Consider the following 23,201-nt stretch of genomic DNA (forward strand, 5'->3'; position numbering starts at 1 on the left):
GTATGTGAACCTCCTAGGATTAGCAGTTAATTTGAAGGTGAAATTAGCTCAGGTGTTTTCAATCAATGGGATGACAATCAGGTGTGAGTGGGCACCCTGTTTTATTTAAAGAACAGGGATCTATCAAAGTCTGATCTTCACAACACATATTTGTAGAAGTGTATCATGGCACGAACAAAGAAGATTTCTGAGGACCTCAGAAAAAGTGTTGTTGATGCTCATCAGGCTGGAAAAGGTTACAAAACCATCTCTAAAGAGTTTGGACTCCACCAATCCACAGTCAGACAGATTGTGTACAAATGGAGGAAATTCAAGACCATTGTTACCCTCCTCAGGATTGGTTGACCAACAAAGATCATCCCAAGAGCAAGGCGTGTAATAGTTGGCGAGGTCACAAAGGACCCCAGGGTAACTTCTAAGCAACTGAAGGCCTCTCTCACATTGGCTAATGTTAATGTTCCTGAGTCCAACATCAGGAGAACACTGAACAACAATGGTGTGCATGGCAGGGTTGCAAGGAGAAAGCCACCGCTCTCCAAAAAGAACATTGCTGCTTGTCTGCAGTTTGCTAAAGATCACGTGGACAAGCCGGAAGGCTATTGGAAAAATGTTTTGGGATGGATGAGACCAAAATAGAACTTTTTGGTTTAAATGAGAAGCGTTATGTTTGGAGAAAGGAAAACACTGCATTCCAGCTTAAGAAACTTATCCCATCTGTGAAACATGGTGGTGGTAGTATCATGGTTTGGGCCTGTTTTGCTGCATCTGGGCCAGGACGGCTTGCCATCATTGATGGAACAATGAATTCTGAATTATACCAGCGAATTCTAAAGGAAAATGTCAGGACATCTGTCCATGAACTGAATCTCAAGAGAAGGTGGGTAATGCAGCAAGACAACGACCCTAAGCACACAAGTCGTTCTACCAAAGAATGGTTAAAGAAGAATAAAGTTAATGTTTTGGAATGGTCAAGTCAAAGTCCTGACCTTAATCCAATGGAAATGTTGTGGAAGGACCTGAAGCGAGCAGTTCATGTGAGGAAACCCACCAACATCCCAGAGTTGAAGCTGTTCTGTACGGAGGAACGGGCTAAAATTCCTCCAAGCCGGTGTGCAGGACTGATCAACAGTTACCGGAAACATTTAGTTGCAGTTATTGCTGCACAAGGGGGTCACACCAGATACTGAAAGCAAAGGTTCACATACTTTTGCCACTCACAGATATGCAATATTGGATCATTTTCCTCAATAAATAAATGACCAAGTATAATATTTTTGTCTCATTTGTTTAACTGGGTTCTCTTTATCTACTTTTAGGACTTGTGTGAAAATCTGATGATGTTTTAGGTCATATTTATGCAGAAATATAGAAAATTCTAAAGGGTTCACAAACTTTCAAGCACCACTGTAGGTGTGAATGTGAGTGTGAATGGTGGTCTGTGTCTATGTGTCAGCCCTGTGATGACCTGGCGACTTGTCCAGGGTGTACCCCTGTTTTCGCCCGTAGTCAGCTGGGATAGGCTCCAGCTTGCCTGCGACCCTGTGGAACAGGATAAAGCGGCTACAGATAATGAGATGAGATGAGACACTTCAAGCACAGTAAAATTCATCCTCTGCATTTAACCCACAGCCACACCAGAGCGCCCGGAGAGCAGTCAGGGGTTCGGTACCTTGCTCAAGAGCACCTCAGCCCAAGGCTGCCCCACGTCAACCTAACTGGATGTCTTTGGATTGTAGGGGAAACCCATGCAGACAGGGGGAGCACATGCAAACTCCACACTGAAAGGCCCCCACCAGCTGCTGGTTTCGAACCCGGAACCTTGTTGCTGTGAGGTGACCTTGCTAACCACTTACACCACTGTGTCTTATAAAGCTATGTAATGTTAACAAAATAAGAGAAACAAATGCCTTATGCTTTTATAAAGATGACTTTACTGTACTCGGGCGGCACGGTGGTGTAGTGGATAGCACGGTCGCCTCATGGCAAGAAGGTTCTGTGTTCGAACCCAGCGGCCGGCGAGGGCCTTTCTGTGTCTGCGTGGGTTTCCTCCGGGTGGTCTGGTTTCCCCCACAATCCAAAGACATGCAGGTAGGTTGGGCTGAGGTGCCCTTGAGCGAGGCACCCGTCTCCCGATTGCTCCCCGGGTGCTGTTAGCATGGCTGCCCACTGCTTCAGATGCATTAAATGCAGAGAGGAAATTTCACAAGTGTGTGATGAAGAAAAGTTGTGCTTTCTTTCTTGGATATGATGCGATATTGGACCAGAAGTACACTACCGTTCAAAAGTTTGGGGTCACTTTGAAATGTCCTTATTTTTGAAAGAAAAGCGCTGTTCTTTTCAATGAAGATCACTTTAAACTAATCAGAAATCCACTCTATACATTGCTAATGTGGTAAATGACTATTCTAGCTGCAAATGTCTGGTTTTTGGTGCAATATCTCCATGGAGCATGTGACGTCACAGCCAATCCAGATTGTGACAGACGCCATTGTGTCGGTCAAACGCCATATTCCGCCTTCTACTTCTACTTCTGGTTCTACTTCTGCTTTTACTTCTACCTTTTCTTCTGGAAAACCCTACTATATACAATTCTACTACAACGGCTGCGGCTACAAGCTCTCCCTACCTGTGCACGGTTTTTATGTTTTTTGTGTGTATTTTTGCGTGGTGTTCATCTGTACCGGACTTCAATATCCACTACAACCGTATGGACTTACTGGACATTGGTTTCCAGCAGAAAATGATGGTTTGTAGCGATTTCCATCGCATGCACAACATTCCGGACGAGATAGCGAGACCAGTGGGGTCTCCGTGGATTGTTATCGGAAGCAAAGCGAAGGAGGCGGCGCCGGGAGCGGAAGCAAAAGCGAGGCTGCAGAGCCGGCCTGTTGACTAAGCTCAGAAAACAGCCACTCAAACCTCCACTGCCAAGCCTCTACCTCTCCAACGCCAGATCCATGTAAACAAGACGGACGATTTGGAATTACAGCTGGAATTACCTTATTCTATTCTATAATCGGCTGGTCAGTGCTATACTCAATACTTAAGTGACTTACCCATCCAATGAGGATTCTTGTTTACAAGATGCCACATCTGAGTCGCTGACAAATCCTGAATTTCTGTAAAGATAACTGTCCAGAGATTTATAAGCACGCAGTGCTTCACCACTGATCAGCGAGGGAAAGTTAATGAGGTAATTATACACCTCTGGGTATTCCGCTGGCAGTTCAAAATCCGGTTGTGAAAACTCCATCCGGTAAGCCATAAGGGTCACTAATCTGTAGATCGTTTTAGACATATATCTAGTTATCTGTTCATTAGAAAAATGAGCCGTGTAGTCCGTCGGTTGAAATTGATCCATTCTGTACACGAGTGCAGCAGTATTCAGCGGTGTTTTTGACCGACAAGATGGCGGTTGTGTACTTTCCGGTCACGTGACTGCAAGATCTCTATAGAGGCCCATTTCCAGTAACTCTCACTCCAGTGTTCTAATGGTACAATGTGTTTGCTCATTGCCTCAGAAGGCTAATGGATGATTAGAAAACCCTTGTACAATCATGTTAGCACAGCTGAAAACAGTTGAGCTCTTTAGAGAAGCTATAAAACTGACCTTCCTTTGAGCAGATTGAGTTTCTGGAGCATCACATTTGTGGGGTCGATTAAATGCTCAAAATGGCCAGAAAAATGTCTCGACTATATTTTCTATTCATTTTACAACTTATGGTGGGAAATAAAAGTGTGACTTTTCATGGAAAACACAAAATTGTCTGGGTGACCCCAAACTTTTGAACGGCAGTGTGTGTGGACAGCCGCTTTGTGCTCGGGTCTGAGGTGGGGATGTGAGCTGAGGTTCCAGGTTGGGTTCTGTGCAGGACACTCGAGTTGTCCACACCGCCAGGTCTTCATGGAGCTCCTGTGCTTTGTGTACAGTCCTGCTGGAGCAGGTGAAGGGAGGGAAACACAGACTTTTGTTTATACTGTAACAACAAACCTGTCGATCGATTCTTCTGACCTTCAAATTCCAGCCGGTGCTTGATTTCCCCCCCCCCCCGGTGTCCCTTTCTGTGCTCCCCCTAGTGGCCATAGAGCGCGTTTGCAATATCAAGTGAAACGAGGAGAGAGAGAGAGAGAGAGAGAAAAAGACAGGGATGAACGCCATGTCTGATCCTTCCGTGGAGGAGTGAAAGAGAGAAAAGGAGGCGAGGCGAGGCGGGGAGCGCGTGCGGCTGTTGGAGGAGGTTTCCGGGGGGGAGGCCGCAGGCCCGGCGGCTCGGCCATGGCGGAGAATTCGGCGGGAAGTGCGCACGGCTCGGCGAAGGCGAAGGCGCAGCTCCGCTCCTCACCGCGCCTCAAGAAACTCGAGAAACTCGCCGTGTACTCTTCCTGTAAGGTACAGCTCCGCTCCTCACCCGCCTCAGACAGAGGGAGAGAGAGAGAGAGAGGGAGGGAGGGAGAGAGAGAGAGAGAGAGAGAGGGGGGTTTCAGGAGGTGTGTGTGTGTGTTTAATGCAACCTGCACTCGGAACTCTCTGAAAACTGCAAGCGCAGCACAAAAGCGCTCTTTAAACCCGAGAGAGAGAGAGAGTGTGTGTGTGTGTGTGTGTGTGTGAGAGAAAGAGAGAGAGTGTGTGTGTGAGAGAAAGAGAGAGAGTGTGTGTGTGAGAGAGAGAGAGTGTGTGTGTGAGAGAAAGAGAGAGAGAGAGTGTGTGTGTGTGTGTGAGAGAGAAAGAGAGTGTGTGAGGGAGAGAGTGTGTGTGTGAGAAAGAGAGAGAGTGTGTGTGAGAGAAAGAGAGAGTGTGTGTGAGAGAAAGAGAGAGTGTGTGTGAGAGAAAGAGAGAGTGTGTGTGTGAGAAAGAGAGTGTGTGAGGGAGAGAGAGAGTGTGTGAGGGAGAGAGAGAGTGTGTGCTGAACGCGCTCTTCTTCAGCAGATCAGTGTTTCGGTTTGGATGTAAACACAGGGTTGTTGTTGTTGTTGTTTGTGTTGTGTGCGCGCGCATTCATGGCTGTGTGCGCGTGAGCGGCGGTGGGCGGCGCTGGGCTTTGAAGTTTGTTATTAAGTGTCAGCGCGGCGCGCGCCGCTTCCTCTCGGCCGTCTTTGTTTTGACAGTGTGACAGCTGCGAGGGGGGAGGGGCCACGGACACGGAGCGCGCGCGCGAGCGAGCGACCCCGCCCACTGCAGCGTCACTGCCAAGTCGCCTCTCCTCCCCAGCAGCGCGCGCACGAGTTCACAACACTGCCATGTGGCCTTGTGGACGCGCGCGCGTGTTTTGCTGCTCCATTTCCGGCTCCTAAGCATCAACTTCCTGACCCGCACTGATCATCTCCGCGCGCTGGAGCGGCTCACCGAGCTCAAGAAGGTCCGGGTTTGAGCCTTTCAGTGCTCCGGTTTCCCCCGCAGCCCGAACACATGCAGCTTCGGGTCACTGCTGGCTCTGAATCAGTGCTAATCAAACTTCTTCAGACCAAGGACCAGTCTGTCCCCAAAAACACATTTCAGGGACCACCTGGCAACACCCCCCCCACACACACCATACAGAGATGTGCACTATTAGGTGTTTTTAATTTAACAAATTATGGTTAACTAAATATATTAAAAGCCTATCCATTCCATATCCTCCGTGGTAGGTCCTGGGTTCGAGCCCCGTGGCCGGCGAGGGCCTTTCTGTGCGGAGTTTGCATGTTCTCCCCGTGGGTTTCCTCCGGGTGCTCCGGTTTCCCCCACAGTCCAAAGACATGCAGGTTAGGTTAACTGGTGACTCTAAATTGAGCGTAGGTGTGAATGTGAGTGTGAATGGTTGTCTGTGTCTATGTGTCAGCCCTGTGATGACCTGGCGACTTGTCCAGGGTGTACCCCGCCTTTCGCCTGTAGTCAGCTGGGATAGGCTCCAGCTTGCCTGCGACCCTGTAGAACAGGATAAAGCGGCTAGAGATAATGAGATGAGATGAGTTAATCAGAGCATTTCATATCTGGCTTCATTGCCTCATTGGTAAAATCTCATAGCACAGGACACAGTGGGGATTGAGATCTTCCGAATCCCCAGTCCAGAAAAATCCCAACTTTAGATATTCATTGTGGTATTTTCTTTACACCTTTGCCTTTGGTTTAGTCTGCCGAGCTTGTTTTTCTTGTTCTTCCTGTGTTGGGGACTCGGTGCTAACTGAATCTTCTTTTCTTTGCATTTTCTCCTTATTGATTGATGTCAGTAGTGTCAGGTTTTTTCCTCTTAACTGAACCCGTCAGCCACTTCTCCATCCTTGTTGTTTTACTTTCAGTAAATTAAAAAAATCGCTACAAACATGAGCTAGTTAGGATTAGCCTATTATATGTTCAGAATTTTCGTTTGCTTGTTTTCAGGTCTGCCTGCCTGTTTACCAGAGATTTGTGAGGTGACTGTTGCCTAGAGACGAGAGGCGGAATAAGAGCACGTGCACGCTACAAGTTTTATGTGGTGCAAATTCAGATGCAGAACGCTTTTTAAATAATAATAATGATGAAATTACAGGCCCGTTTGATTGCCGTTAAAAACAAGATTGGATAAATTTAACTTTCTAATAATGTTACAAAGCATACGCTAGCTTATCTTGAAAACGCTGACTACATTTGTAGATCACCTCGCGGACCACTTGAGGTCTCTCGCAGACCACACTTTGCGAAACACTGCTCTAAATTGACTGTGGGTGTGAATGGTTGTGTGTCCTTGTGTCAGCCCTGTGTGTGGTGTAGTCAGCTGGGATAGGCTCCAGCTTGCCTGCGACCCTGTAGAACAGGATAAAGTGGCTAGACATGATGAGATGAGTGAGCAAGCCTGTGGCGATGGTGGCAAGGAAAAACTCCTTCAGACGGCATGAGGAAGAAACCTCGAAAGGGAACCCATCCTCATTTGGGCAGCAACAGACAACATGACCATGGCATTAACAGTCCTAACATAAAGTCAGCTTCGTTGATGCTATAAACCCCCCACCAACAGAAACCGAGCACAAAACTGTCCACGACAACCGCAGTCCCAAAGTCAGCAAGTCAACTGCAGTCCCCAGCCACAAAAGCACCACTGTAAGAGTCCAGAGCGTCCTCCAGGCGCGACCCCCAACTGTCCACATGGGGCCGCCCTCCACAGGAGCGATGCAATGAGACTCCAACCAGACACAGGGCACCAGGATGGATCAGGCAGGTCCGAGGAGCAGAAGAGGTTCAGCATCTCGATCCTAGGACCAACATGTAATTCAGAGGGACAGATCGGGGGGGGGACAGAGAGGAAAAAAAAACACAGGATCAGGCCTTCAGGGGTTCGCAGCCCCTGGTCAGAATGTCCTGCATACAGCACTTTGCAATTAATAAAACAATCGTACTTGATTGATTGATTGAATTTATTTAGTAAATTCAATGTAAATACATACAAACAATTGTAAATACATGGATGACACAAAGTGAAAACACTTATTTCCATTGTGGTCTATAAAATCAAGTGACAAAATGAAGGGAAAATATAGAATGTAAAATTAAAAAAATAGGGCGGCACGGTGGTGTCGTGGTTAGCACTGTTGCCTCACAGTAAGAAGGTTCTGGGTTTGAGCCCAGCGGCCGACAGGGGCCTTTTTGTGTGGAGTTTGCATGTTCTCCCCGTGTCTGTGTGGGTTTCCTCCACAGTCCAAAGACATGCAGGTTAGGTTAATTGGTGGCTCTAAATTGACCGTAGGTGTGAATGTGAGTGTGAATGGTTGTTTGTCTCTGTGTGTCAGGGTGTACTTGTCCAGGGTGTACCCCACCTGTCACCCAGACTCAGCTGGGATAGGCTCCAGCTTGCATGCGACACTGTAGGACAGGATAAGCGGCTACAGATAACGGATCAAAGTCCTTCCCACACCACGTGGCACATAGGGCGGCGCCGATCTCCGTTTCCATAGCCCCTGGCCTCTCGCTTATTACATAGCTAGGGTTAGAGTGGGGCGGGTCCTCTGGTAACCACGAGAGTTTGACTCCCCACTCGCATCTGTATTGCAGCGTGCCTTTCCAGATAGTACCATTTTTATGACGGTCTTTGGTATGACGATCTCCTGATCAAGAGGCGGACACACTAACCACTAGGCCAACTCTCGGTACAGATAATGGATGGATGGATGGATAAAATTAAAATAAAGAAAAATATAGTATATATACATTGATAAATAACATGAGTAGTATAAATAAATGCGATAATATAAATATAAAAAGATAATACTGTGCAAAAGTACTTGGTGCAAAATACGAGTAAACAAATACCTGTATTAAAATTAACAATATAATAACAGAAGACTAAAACCCTATTCGCACGGGATAAGTATTACCTGTGGACCTCTGGTAATTCGGAATAATTACAGAGAATGTCTGAGTTCTTAGTCCCGTGCGAATGCGCCATGTCCGTAATTTGCCAAGTAATAATTCCACCACGAATTACCTACTGCGTTTCGGCAAAACACAGACGTCCAGTGGTAATACAAGTCCCGTGTGAATGCGCATGTCTGTGTTTGTAATTATTAAACGCGCGTCTCTTATACTTTTCTGGAGTGAATAATGGAGGATACGGGCGAAATTTTGATAAACAGCATTTCAGGGGCAAGTGGTAGTAGGCCTATCCCGTATTTGAACCAGATAAGCAGAAACAGCTCCAAGAAGAACTCCAAGAAGAAAGCACGAAGAATCTTCAACTGGATGGCTTGTGTGGCAGCATATGGTAAGGAGTCACGCTAACCCCCATGACACAGCAATACGAAGATATTTTGGTTAACGGAGGGAAGACAAATGTTCGTTTAGCAAAATACCCGGCTATGTGTAAACAGCGCCATAAACTGCCAGTTCACTTACATTGTCATCTCGAGACTGTTTTCATTTGCAGTGACCCCGCCTTCTCATTTTGAGAGCGTGGAGCAAACATACTGCATCCCTATCATATGCGTTTCCCCTCTCTTAATTTGGATACAGTGCTATTCTTATGCCTACTGTGTTTTCATCCTACCTTATTAATGCACCATTAATGTACTACAGTAATATGTTGGCACTTCCAACATGCTACAACTGTATTGATTGTCACAATCCGGTCACAATGTCTGTAAATTCAGTGAATTACAGACTTTTGCTTATCCCGTCCGAATGCGCCACACAATAACACAGAGGTGCGGGGGTAATTGCGAATTACCAGAGGTCCATAGGTAATACTTATCCCGTGCAAATTGTACATAAGTTAGATTATAACATAACAAAAGGGTTGAGTTCTTCCTCTAAAAGCTGTTGAGATAAAAAGGTTCGGACTAGATGTTTGAAAGCGTTTTTGGAGGTAAACCATTCCAAAGGCAAGCACCAGTATATGCTGTCCAAAAGATCTAACAGAAGGGATAAGCAGAGAGACGGGGCCCGAACGGGTATTCTACCGGGAAGAGTTTGGAATAAAGGCAGATGTTAGATATTGTGGAGCGTTACCATGAATAATGTTGTGCATGTGATGTAATTTAAGCTGTTTGACTCGTAGGCTCACTGGCAACATCTTGACCTGCTCAAACTCAACATGACCGATATGGGTCAGAGGAGAGGCGCTGAGCAGATATCGAGCTATTTTGTTCTGAGTTGTCTGCAGATGATCTTGCTTTTTCTTGGTAAGACCAGAGTACCAAGAAGCACTGGCATAGTCAAAATGACCCTGTATTAGAGCTGACACTATAAGCTTTTTGGTAGCCATGTCAAATTGTCTGGTCTGCCTATACAGGAATTTAAGTTTAGCATTGGATTTGCTAATGACACGATCAGCGATTTGGCTCCCTGGCAGTCACTGGTCAAGAACAACTACTTAATGAATTACTTTTAGTAACATGAGTTTGACGCCAATAATTTTTTTTTTTTTTAAGAAAATGGAATCTGCTGCTTGTAAACCTCAGTGCGGTTCTGCACACGTTACAGTGTTGGTTTCAAAAGCAGCCGAATGAACCGGATGGTCTGCTGTAGTGTGCAAAGGTGGACAAAGAACCCAACTTCATTACTTAAGTGAAAGTACAGATCCCGCTGGTCAGATGTTACTCCGATACAAGTAAAAGTTATACAGTCAAATTTTTACTTAAAGTACTGAAGTACTGTACTTCCATCCATCCATTATCTGTTGGAAGTACTGAAGTACTTGATTTTAAAAATACTAAACTATTAAGAGTACATTTTCTGTCAACGCATTGTTGTATTATTGCCACAATGCTTACAAAACCTAACGCCTCTGAAGCAACCGACTGGATTCACAAAATGAACGCATGCTGTGCATCATGACGGTTTAACGTTAAGCTAGCTAGTCAGTGAAGCTCCACCTGACATGCTAGCAAACTTTTCAAACTCGAAATCATATTGGGTAGCTAACGTTACTAGAAAAGAAAGATTTCTAAAAAATTTTATTTGGCAAGATTATGCTAAAACATTTCTGAAATGACTTCAGATAAGTTAACGTTACTCATGTTAGCATAACTCCGTTTTTACATGCTAACTAACAGTGTCCAAGTTAACTAGCTACGTGTAAACATTAACCGTAGACAAGGCTACGGCAACTTGGCGGGCAAATCCATAGAAAGTCATTTGAATAACCAGACTGTACAGCTATTGCAACGTTATCGCTAGCTCTAAAAGCACTGACAACTTTCTCTTGGAATAAAACATTTACACATCTCAGTATGCTTCCGCAGGTTAGATGGCGAGAATTGTAGGCCGTGATGTGGTTCGTTTTAGGCAAACATTTAAAGCGAAACAAATCTTTAATCCTTTTTCCGGAAACTGAAATATGGGTTTATGGGCCATGGGTGCGTGCGTTCCCAAGAAGAACCGCCTCCTTCCATTCTGGCATCGACTGATTGTATTCAAATAGCGCTGCTGAGAAATCACTGAACTTGATTTTATACAGTCTACGGACGTGACATGACCCTAGTGATTACTGATCGGCTCTCAGTGTCACCTGAGGAAAAAAAAACAATCAAGTTTTGGAAAAGGAAAGAAAAGAACATCCACTTTCAAAGCTGCTTCATAGTAACGAAGACCTTGATAGAAATGTAGTGGAGTGAAAAGTACGATATTTGTCGTTCAAATGTAGTGAAGTTAAAGTCGTAAGTTTCCAAAAAAAAATACTCAAGTAAAGTACAGATACTCAAAAAGTCTACTTAAGTACATAACTCAAGTAAATGTACTTTGTTACTGTCCACCTCTGGTCGTGTGTACAACCCCGATTCCAAAAAAGTTGGGACAAAGTACAAATTGTAAATAAAAACGGAATGCAATAATTTACAAATCTCAAAAACTGATATTGTATTCACAATAGAACATAGACAACATATCAAATGTCGAAAGTGAGACATTTTGAAATTTCATGCCAAATATTGGCTCATTTGAAATTTCATGACAGCAACACATCTCAAAAAAGTTGGGACAGGGGCAATAAGAGGCTGGAAAAGTTAAAGGTACAAAAAAGGAACAGCTGGAGGACCAAATTGCAACTCATTAGGTCAATTGGCAATAGGTCATTAACATGACTGGGTATAAAAAGAGCATCTTGGAGTGGCAGCGGCTCTCAGAAGTAAAGATGGGAAGAGGATCACCAATCCCCCTAATTCTGCACCGACAAATAGTGGAGCAATATCAGAAAGGAGTTCGACAGTGTAAAATTGCAAAGAGTTTGAACAGATCATCATCTACAGTGCATAATATCATCAAAAGATTCAGAGAATCTGGAAGAATCTCTGTGCGTAAGGGTCAAGGCCGGAAAACCATACTGGGTGCCCGTGATCTTCGGGCCCTTAGACGGCACTGCATCACATACAGGCATGCTTCTGTATTGGAAATCACAAAATGGGCTCAGGAATATTTCCAGAGAACATTATCTGTGAACACAATTCACCGTGCCATCTGCCGTTGCCAGCTAAAACTCTATAGTTCAAAGAAGAAGCCGTATCTAAACACGATCCAGAAGCGCAGACGTCTTCTCTGGGCCAAGGCTCATTTAAAATGGACTGTGGCAAAGTGGAAAACTGTTCTGTGGTCAGACGAATCAAAATTTGAAGTTCTTGATGGAAATCAGGGACGCCGTGTCATTCTGACTAAAGAGGAGAAGGACGACCCAAGTTGTTATCAGCGCTCAGTTCAGAAGCCTGCATCTCTGATGGTATGGGGTTGCATTAGTGCATGTGGCATGGGCAGCTTACACATCTGGAAAGACACCATCAATGCTGAAAGGTATATCCAGGTTCTAGAGCAACATATGCTCCCATCCAGATGACGTCTCTTTCAGGGAAGACCTTGCATTTTCCATCATGACAATGCCAAACCACATCAATTACAGCATCATGGCTGCGTAGAAGAAGGGTCCGGGTACTGAACTGGCCAGTCCAGATCTTTCACCCATAGAAAACATTTGGCGCATCATAAAATGGAAGATACGACAAAAAAGACCTAAGACAGTTGAGCAACTAGAATCCTACATTAGACAAGAATGGGTTAACATTCCTATCCCTAAACTTGAGCAACTTGTCTCCTCAGTCCCCAGACGTTTACAGACTGTTGTAAAGAGAAAAGGGGATGTCTCACAGTGGCAAACATGGCCTTGTCCCAACTTTTTTGAGATGTGTTGTTGTCATGAAATTTAAAATCACCTAATTTTTCTCTTTAAATGATACATTTTCTCACTTTAAACATTTGATATGTCATCTATGTTCTATTCTGAATAAAATATGGAATTTTGAAACTTCCACATCATTGCATTCCGTTTTTATTTACAATTTGCACTTTGTCCCAACTTTTTTGGAATCGGGGTTGTAAGAATAACTCCTTCTGAATTCTCACAGGTTTCAGTATAATCCACCTGTTTTAGGGTGGACACTGCGATGGTGGTGAGGAAAAACTCCCTCAAACGACACGAGGAAGAAACCTCGAGAGGAACCAGACTCACAAGGGAACCCATCCTCATTTGGGTGATAACAGACAACACAATTATAAATAACTCACTTCTATAACTGTGTACTATAGAGTCACAAAGTACAACTGTGAAACCAGGAAATTCATTATAGTTTAACAGGAAGTCTGTTTTGTTGAAGTTATAAACTGTTCATGACAACTGCAGTCCTAAAGTTAGCAAGTCGACTGTAATCCTCAGCCATAAAAGCATTACTGTAAGAGTCCAGAGCGTCTTCCAAGTGTGACGTTCAGTTGTCCTCATGGGGCCGTCCTCCACAGGAGTGATGTGATGAGACTCCAGACAGACGTAGGGCACCAGGATGGATCAGGCAGGTCCGAGGAGCAGAAGAGGTTCAGCATCTCGATCTCAGGATCGACATGTAACTCAGAGGGACAGATTTGGGGGCAACACAGGTTGTTGGGTATGCCCAATGTCACCTAATGAGTAAGAAGAGGATACATTGTGTGTTGAGAGTAAGCAGGGACTCCAGCAAGACTCACTATGACAGTATAACTAAAAGGCGAGAGGCAGAAGGTAACGCAGGCATGAGGGAGCCCCGGGACATAAAGCAGCAGCCACTACACCGTCAACAAACGCAAGCGAGTGGGGACTGACAGCATCCATACATCCCAGTTTACCAAAACACTCTATGTCTGAGGACCCTCTAGATCTACACCTTTACCTCATAAACACCATTAACACAAGGCTTGACTAAACAGATATGTTTTCAGCCGAGACTTAAACACTGAGACTGTGTCTGATTCCCGAACATTACTTGGAAGGCTGTTCCATAACTGTGGGGCTTTGTAAGAAAAGGCTCTGCCCCCTGATGTAGCCTTCACTATACGAGGTACCAGCAGATAGCCTGCACCTTTTGATCTACAGTGGTGCTTGAAAGTTTGTGAACCCTTTAGAATCTTCTATATTTCTGCATAAATATGATCTAAAACATCATCAGAGTTTCACACAAGTCCTAAAAGTAGATAAAGAGAACCCAGTTAAACAAATGAGACAAAAATATTATACTTGGCCATTTATTTATTGAGGAAAATGATCCAATATTACATATCTGTGAGTGGCAAAAGCATGTGAACCTCTAGGATTAGCAGTTAATTTGAAGGTGAAATTAGAGTCAGGTGTTTTCAATCAATGGGATGACAATCAGGTGTGAGTGGGCACCCTGTTTTATTTAAAGAACAGGGATCTATCAATGTCTGATCTTCACAACACATGTTTGTGGAAGTGTATCATGGCACGAACAAAGGAGATTTCTGAGGACCTCAGAAAAAGCATTGTTGATGCTCATCAGGCGGGAAAAGGTTACAAAACCATCTCTAAAGAGTTTGGACTCCACCAATCCACAGTCAGACAGATTGTGTACAAATGGAGGAAATTCAAGACCATTGTTACCCTCCCCAGGAGTGGTTGACCAACAAAGATCACTCCAAGAGCAAGGCATGTAATAGTCGGCGAGGTCACAAAGGACCCCAGGGTAACTTCTAAGCAACTGAAGGCCTCTCTCACATTGGCTAATGTTAATGTTCATGAGTCCACCATCAGAAGAACACTGAACAACAATGGTGTGCATGGCAGGGTTGCAAGGAGAAAGGCACTGCTCTCCAAAAAGAACATTGCTGCTCATCTGCAGTTTGCTAAAGATCACACGGACAAGCCAGAAGGCTACTGGAAAAATGTTTTGTGGACTGATGAGACCAAAATAGTACTTTTTGGTTTAAATGAGAAGCGTTATGTTTGGAGAAAGGAAAACACTGCATTCCAGCATAAGAGCCTTATCCCATCTGTGAAACATGGTGGTGGTAGTATCATGGTTTGGGCCTGTTTTGCTGCATCTGGGCCAGGACGGCTTGCCATCATCGATGGAACAATGAATTCTGAATGATACCAGCGAATTCTAAAGGAAAATGTCAGGACATCTGTCCATGAACTGAATCTCAAGAGAAGGTGGGTCATGCAGCAAGACAATGACCCTAAGCACACAAGTCGTTCTACCAAAGAATGGTTAAAGAAGAATAAAGTGAATGTTTTGGAATGGCCAAGTCAAAGTCCTGACCTTAATCCAATGGAAATGTTGTGGAAGGACCTGAAGCGAGCAGTTCATGTGAGGAAGCCCACCAACATCCCAGAGTTGAAGCTGTTCTGTACGGAGGAACGGGCTAAAATTCCTCCAAGCCGGTGTGCAGGACTGATCAACAGTTACCGCAAACGTTTAGTTGCAGTTATTGCTGCACAAGGGGGTCACACCAGATACTGAAAGCAAAGGTTCACATACTTTTGCCACTCACAGATATGCAATATTGGATCATTTTCCTCAATAAATAAATGACCATGTAGAATATTTTTGTCTCATTTGTTTAACTGGGTTCTCTTTATCTACTTTTAGGACTTGTGTGAAAATCTGATGATGTTTTAGGTCATATTTATGCAGAAATATAGAAAATTCTAAAGGGTTCACAAACTTTCAAGCACCACTGTAAGTAGGCATGGCGGGTCATAGAGGAGCAGAAGTTCACTCAGGTACTGTGATGCGAGATCATTCAGTGCTTTAAAGGTCAATAGTAGTATTTTATAATCAATAGGATATTTGATTGGGAGCCAGTGCAGTGTGGATAAGACAGGGGTGATGAGGTCATATTTTCTAGTTCTAGTAAGGACTCTTACTGCTGCATGTCGAACTAACTGGAGCTTGTTTATGCACTTATTGGAACATCCAGACAGTAAGGCATTACAATAATCCAACCTGGAGGGAACGAAAGCATGAACTAGTTTTTCTGCGTCGTGTACTGACGTTAAATTTCTTATCTTTGCAATATTTCTGAGATGAAAGAAAGCTATCCGGGTGATGTTATCAATGTGAGTTTCGAATGAAAGACCGGGGTCAATAATCACTCCGAGGTCTTTTACTGCTGCACGTGAAGAAACAGAAAGGCCATCCAGAGTTACTGTGGAATCAGAAAACTTACTTCTAGCTGCATGTGGTCCGAGTACAAGTACTTCAGTCTCGTCAGAGTTAAGCAGAAGGAAGAAAAAATACTCATTCAAGTAGAAAATAATAAATAATCTGATGATAAATAAGGCAAATAAACAGAGTATTTGCGACAGAAGTTAGTATAAGAGGGGGTTGGGGAGAATCCATGTCTGATAACAGTATAACACACTGGAACCCTTGTGAAGTCGACCAGAACGAATGTGGGCAAAACAGACGCGACCTTGGCATTATAACTGTGGTCCTGGCTCTTTTTTGCTCTCTTCCTCACTTTTTGCTGTCTTCCTCCTCCTTTCTCTCCTCCTCTCGCAGTTTATCCTCCTCTCTCAATCTTTGTGCTGTCATCCAAAAGGTAAATGTAACAGCCAAACATACTTTACTAGCCAATAAAAGGCGTAAATTGATCCATGTCAGTATTCGGCGAGTGGGCCGTGTGGTCACAGACCGTTCAGTGGCAACCACTGAGCACCAACAAATAACGAACGTCTTCATCTTCAGTCCAGCCAATGAAAACGGAGAGTTATTATTTGTGAAATCTCAGCAAGGAACTTTTATAGACACACCTCAAGTACATAAGAGCTTACAGACATCGGAGAAACACCACTGTGCAATCGAGTCGAGCTCGTACCATTGCAGCGTTCATATCCATCGCGACACACCTGCAGCTCAAAAAAATGCAGACGCTCTTCCAGTCTGTGCTTCAGCAGGCAGTTCAGATGATAAATTACATTAAGTCGCGTCCATTGAACTCACAGTTATTCGGGGTCATCTGTCAGGAAACGGGTTCTGGGCATGAGCAGCTGCTCTTGCACATAGAGGTTCGCTGGTTTTCCAGACGGAGAGGGTTCCGGCGCTTGTATGAGCTGCGAGAAGAGGTGAAGTCGTTTTTGACCGAAAGCAATTCGGAACTGGCCAAGCACCTCCATGATTCCCTGTGGCTAGCTTCCGTGTCATATTTGGTCGACATATTTGACAGACTGAATAGTTTGAATCTGTCTTTGCAAGGCCGAGATTCCAGTGTGTTGGTCTTTGCTGGCAGAGTGGATGCTTTCATCCAAAAACTTGTCCTCTGGCATGACCGTATAATTGTCGGAAATTGTGACGTTCCCCAGCCTCACAGACTTCATCACTGAGGCACGCGGCAGTGATTTCTCCTCTATTTTTCAATCAGCTGCAGATCATCTGGGCTTAAGCAGCAGTTAGTTTCTTATTTCAAGGAGGACTAACGGACATTTTCATGGGTTCGGGACCCATTTGTTTGCACCGCAAACGATTTGTCACTGCAAATGCAAGAGCAGCTTATTGAGCTGAAGAGTGACAGCAGGCTGAAGCATCTTTTTAGCATCTGTTCTCTTCCATCCTTCTGGGTAACGCTGATGCAGGAGTAACACACACACACACACACGCTCAGCTCTGTGACGCTGCCTTAAAAATTCTCCGACCTTTCACGTCAGCATACTTGTGTGAGGCAGGCTTTTCAAAACTGACTGCGCTCAAAACGAAGTACCGCAATCGTGCACAGATTGAAGACGACCTGAGGTTGTGTTTAGCTAAAATTGAGCCAAGAATTCGAGAACTCTGCCAAACAAAGCAGGCGCATGTGTCACACTGAGACATTCGTTAACACGACCTCCGGTACTCCGGTAGAGTTTGTTTGTTCGTTCATGTTTGTTCATTAGCAACTTTGCAGAAAAAAAATGTACAGACGGATTTTCATGAAAATTTTACTCGAGACGTGTCTTGGCCCAATGAAGAACTTAAATTTTGGAGGTGATCCAGAACCGCGTCTGGATCCAGAAATTTTTAAAAGGATACAGGGCAAACTTGAACGTTTTCAGTCTCAGACTGTGTTGTCTAGCATTGTAATAATACACAACAATAAAAACCAGCCCAATAATAATAATAAGTAATAGCTTATATATCTTTTTCAGGGGGGCTCAAAGTACACTTGCTACAGTTAGGGGGGCCCAGATCGCAAATGTTTGAGAACCCCTGATCTAAAGGGGTGTTCACATGGCAACTTTTACTCCGGTGTAGCACCGGGGCTGACCCGCTAGAGCGTTCACAACGGTACAAAGTTATACCGGTGTCGTCCCTGAAAGCTGCTTAAACCGGTGCAAATCTAACCCTGCTCGGGAGGTGGTTTAAGAAATTTACTCCGGAGTAAATGCTAGTTTGCGGGGCAGCACCGATATAAAACGGGCCGTCTGAACGCTACAGGGGTCGACTCACTACGCGTCAGGAGAGTTGATTACATACGGGCATTGCATAATTTGCATCCTGGTATTTTGTGCTTCCAAAATGGCGAATATCAACAACAACAGAACTGCGTGTCTTCCAGTGTTGCCAGATTGGGCGGTTTTAAGTGCATTTTGGCGGATTTGAACATATATTGGGCTGGAAAACGTCAGCAGTATCTGGCAACACGGGTGTCTTCATCCACGTTGTTTTCCCGGCGCTTGGTGATGCCATGACAACCGGGAAAAGGAAGTACATTTTCACGCATGCGCATATTTAATTTCCGCATTATTACAACCCCGATTCCAAAAAAGTTGGGACAAAGTACAGATTGTAAATAAAAACGGAATGCAATGATGTGGAAGTTTCAAAATCCCATATTTTATTCAGAATAGAACATAGACGACATATCAAATGTTTAAACTGAGAAAATGTATCATTTAAAGAGAAAAATGAGGTGATTTTAAATTTCATGACAACAACACATCTCAAAAAAGTTGGGACAAGGCCATGTTTCCCACTGTGAGACATCCCCTTTTCTCTTTACAACAGTCTGTAAACGTCTGGGGACTGAGGAGACAAGTTGCTCAAGTTTAGGGATAGGAATGTTAACCCATTCTTGTCTAATGTAGGATTCTAGTTGCTCAACTGTCTTGGGTCTTTTTTGTCGTATCTTCCGTTTTATGATGCGCCAAATGTTTTCTATGGGTGAAAGATCTGGACTGCAGGCTGGCCAGTTCAGTACCCGGACCCTTCTTCTACGCAGCCATGATGCTGTAATTGATGCAGTATGTGGTTTGGCATTGTCATGTTGGAAAATGCAAGGTCTTCCCTGAAAGAGACGTCGTCTGGATGGGAGCATATGTTGCTCTAGAACCTGGATATACCTTTCAGCATTGATGGTGTCTTTCCAGATGTGTAAGCTGCCCGTGCCACACGCACTAATGCAACCCCATACCATCAGAGATGCAGGCTTCTGAACTGAGCGCTGATAACAACTCGGGTCGTCCTTCTCCTCTTTAGTCCGAATGACACGGCGTCCCTGATTTCCATAAAGAACTTCAAATTTTGATTCGTCTGACCACAGAACAGTTTTCCACTTTGCCACAGTCCATTTTAAATGAGCCTTGGCCCAGAGAAGACGTCTGCGCTTCTGGATCATGTTTAGATACGGCTTCTTCTTTGAACTATAGAGTTTTAGCTGGCAACGGCGGATGGCACGGTGAATTGTGTTCACAGATAATGTTCTCTGGAAATATTCCTGAGCCCATTTTGTGATTTCCAATACAGAAGCATGCCTGTATGTGATGCAGTGCCGTCTAAGGGCCCGAAGATCACGGGCACCCAGTATGGTTTTCCGGCCTTGACCCTTACGCACAGAGATTCTTCCAGATTCTCTGAATCTTTTGATGATATTATGCACTGTAGCTGATGATATGTTCAAACTCTTTGCAATTTTACACTGTCGAACTCCTTTCTGATATTGCTCCACTATTTGTCGGCGCAGAATTAGGGGGATTGGTGATCCTCTTCCCATCTTTACTTCTGAGAGCCGCTGCCACTCCAAGATGCTCTTTTTATACCCAGTCATGTTAATGACCTATTGCCAATTGACCTAATGAGTTGCAATTTGGTCCTCCAGCTGTTCCTTTTTTGTACCTTTAACTTTTCCAGCCTCTTATTGCCCCTGTCCCAACTTTTTTGAGATGTGTTGCTGTCATGAAATTTCAAATGAGCCAATATTTGGCATGAAATTTCAAAATGTCTCACTTTCGACATTTGATATGTTGTCTATGTTCTATTGTGAATACAATATCAGTTTTTGAGATTTGTAAATTATTGCATTCCGTTTTTATTTACAATTTGTACTTTGTCCCAACTTTTTTGGAATCGGGGTTGTACTATCGTATAGCACGGTCGCAAAAACTGCCGTGTGAACGCAAGCGGGGCTGCACCGGTGCGAACACGCTTCTCTCTAGTAAGCAGGTTTGTGACGTGTGAACGCTCCACAAAATTTACACCGGTGTAAGATATATCGCAACAAAATACATCGGTGCAGCATCGATGCAAATATGTGCCGTGTGAACACCCCTTAATTGAATACTGGGCTGCTGCTGCTGGCCGTCGACAAAAGAGTCATCATCATTTCGATTTTCCTTCACCTGGATCTGGCTGTTGTTTTTTTTAAAATAAAAAACACGGATATCCATCTATGGAAAAGAATTACATTTCCCAAAAGTCAGGGTTTCTTTCGGTGTCCATAAATGTACTGTAAAATCATGAAGCCCAATTCGATCAGAACAGGAAACTTTCACTCACTAAAATAATAAAGGACCGCCATTAACTCCTTGCCTGGCAGCTAGCGATGTGCCAGCAGACTAAAAGCTCAGAAAGCTGACATTAGCAGCTAATCTCTAGTGAACTAGCCTACATTAGCTAGCGTGGTGGTGTTTTTTTAACTTCTGTTTATTGGGGTTTTTAACACGGTTATAGATTTTACATGACTATTGTGCATTTATTTGTGCAAGCAAGAAAATAAAAAAAGAAAGAAAGAAAAAACAAAAAGGGATGTTGTAGAAAACACATCATTTCACACGACGAATGATCGTTCATGGGTTTATCTCAGTGAAATGCTCTCTGAAAGGTCGCCCTGTCCCGTAGAACATGTTAACCTTTCCTCTCAGGGTGAATTACATTTTTTCCAACTGTAAATGCTTCATCACATCCTTTAGCAGGGTTAAGTGGGCTGGTTTTTTTTTTTTTTTCCCCCCAATTTAACAAAATCGGTCGTCGTGCCAACACCATCACAAAACGTATCCTGTTATACTGGTTGTTTTACTTGGAACGCCGCCAGAATTGGATCAGGTTGGAGTTGTTTCTGTAAAACCTCGGATAAAGTTTGGAATATCTTGGACCGATACTTAGCAATGTCTGGAGAGCTCCAAAACGTGCTGCTGAGGCAGGCGTCTGTCCTCCACACCGATCGCAAGATGGATTTACTGTCAGAAACATCTTCAAGAGTCTCAGTTTGTGCATTATTTTGAACTCTTAACAGTCCGTGTCTCGTCCATGCAGAAGAGGAGTGGACGTGTTCTTGGGCTTTTCTCCATCGACCTTCTCTGATTTCTCCTGCCAGGCGTCTTTCAGGTGGTGCAGTGAGGCTGTGCAGTCTTTGTGGCGTGAATCTTGGATATAGCTCCTTTAAGAACAGTGGAGGCAGGTGGCTCATTGGGAAAGGATGGAAAAAAATTTTTAACAAAATTACGAATTTGCAAATACTTAAAAAAACCAATCTGTGTTGGGAATATCACATTTTCCCTGTAGTTGCTGGAATGTGGGAAAAGTTTTGCCAGTGAATAAATTTCAAACAGAGTGGAGACCTCTGAGGTACCGCTGATGGAACGATGAGTCGGAGAGTAACGGAGTGAATCGGTGATTGTCTATCAGTGGAGTTAGTGATGAGCATTTCTGCCAGCCAAAGTGCTTTCTTATCTGGAACCTGCTTTTGAGTGAGTGGGAGATTATCGGATTCGTTAACTCACACTAAAGGCCAATTTATGCTGACAACCCAGTCCTCGCAGATGGCGTCGCAGACAGCGTCTGCGTAGCCCCCCCACCTTCGCAGACGCTCTGTGCGCACCTCCCAAAAATTGTGACGACCGCAGAAGCCTCGCAGACAGCATCGCAGACAAGAGGGCTCTGATTGGTCCACTCTACATCTGCTGTACACGCACTTCCGCTTCCCTACTTTCCCGGTTTGGTTTGTTTTCACGACCGGCATTTTTAAAAACACGAGCGAAGATGGAGCAGCACGAAGAGCGGTTGATCGAGGAAGTGAGGAAGTACGTACATCTATACGACTCCAGTTCTAGTCATTATAAGTAACCGGAGGATAAACACTCCACTAACCACACCCACCAACTACTCCTAGCGACTTTGCGCCCCCTTGCGTTGTGGCGGTGAATAACATCGCGCACGCCTATTACTCCCCGCTCAACGATAAATTACAACTGTCTGCGAAAAGCTATCTGTGAAAGCCTTGTCGCAAGAGCATGCAGAGGCCTTAGGAGTGGGTTGAGCCCAATAAATCACTGCCGGTAATGAAGAACGGGAGCAACTTTGGTTTTCCATCCTTGCCCAGTTGGCGCTTTGTGTATGACGCCGAAATGACAGAGTGAACGTCACAGGCCCAGTAATAAAGCCGAAAGCACGGCGATCCCACGCCCCCTCAGTGTCTTGGGTCTTTGCAAGAAAGCTTTCTTTATTCTTGGAGTCTTCTTGTTCCAAATAAAATGCAAACTTGCTGACTCTGATTTCTTAAAGAAGCTCTTGTTGATGCACGGAAAGAAAAGAGTATTCATTTTAACTATATGTATTCGTCCTGCTAAGGAGATGGGAAGGTTTGCCCATTTTTCAGTGTTTGAGCAAATAGTTTTGAAAAGTTTTCTTTAACCAGATCAGGGCGCTTTTGAGCGACATCAATCCCAAGGTATTTAAATCGACTTGAAATTGCAAACGGAAAGGAAGTTAATGTGTTTGTGGACTGTAGTGCTTTGAGATTGACTGGGAATAATATACTTTTGGAGAGATTAAGTTTATATCCAGATATTGCTCCAGATCTTTTCAAGGTCGTCGTTATGACCGGTATTGATTTAGAGGGATTCGAAATATACAATAGTAAATCGTCAGCGTAAAATGACACCTTGTGTTCTGTCCCTCTTCTCTTAGGCTACGTTCACACTGCAGGCTGAAGTGACTCAAATCCGATCTTTTCGCCCATATGTGACCTGTATCCGATCTTTTATTGACAATATGAACGACACAGATCCGATTTTTTCAAATCCGACCCAGGCCGTTTGGATATGTGGTCCTAATTCCGATTCCTATCCGCTCTTTTCATATGCGACTTCAGTCTGAACCGCCAGGTCGCATTCATCCGACTTACACGTCATCAACAAGCCACAAACGTCACTATTCTGCGCTGAAGTAGGCGGCGGGTCTCTCAAAAAAAGTTACAA

At 44.3% G+C, this 23,201-nt stretch overlaps 1 protein-coding gene across 1 annotated transcript in view; it reads left to right on the forward strand.

Moving 5' to 3' along the window:
* Nucleotides 1–4,108: 4,108 nt before the first annotated feature.
* Nucleotides 4,109–23,201, forward strand: part of kat2b (K(lysine) acetyltransferase 2B) — a 76,467-nt gene continuing 57,374 nt past the window's right edge. Inside the window, exon 1 of the mRNA XM_060904973.1 lies at nucleotides 4,109–4,390. Within this exon, the coding sequence (XP_060760956.1) occupies nucleotides 4,277–4,390 (114 nt within the window). The 5' untranslated portion in view covers nucleotides 4,109–4,276. The remainder of the gene's footprint in view (nucleotides 4,391–23,201) is intronic.

This window comes from Neoarius graeffei, chromosome 22 (genome assembly GCF_027579695.1).
Source record: "Neoarius graeffei isolate fNeoGra1 chromosome 22, fNeoGra1.pri, whole genome shotgun sequence".
NCBI classification, from domain to species: Eukaryota; Metazoa; Chordata; class Actinopteri; order Siluriformes; family Ariidae; genus Neoarius; species Neoarius graeffei.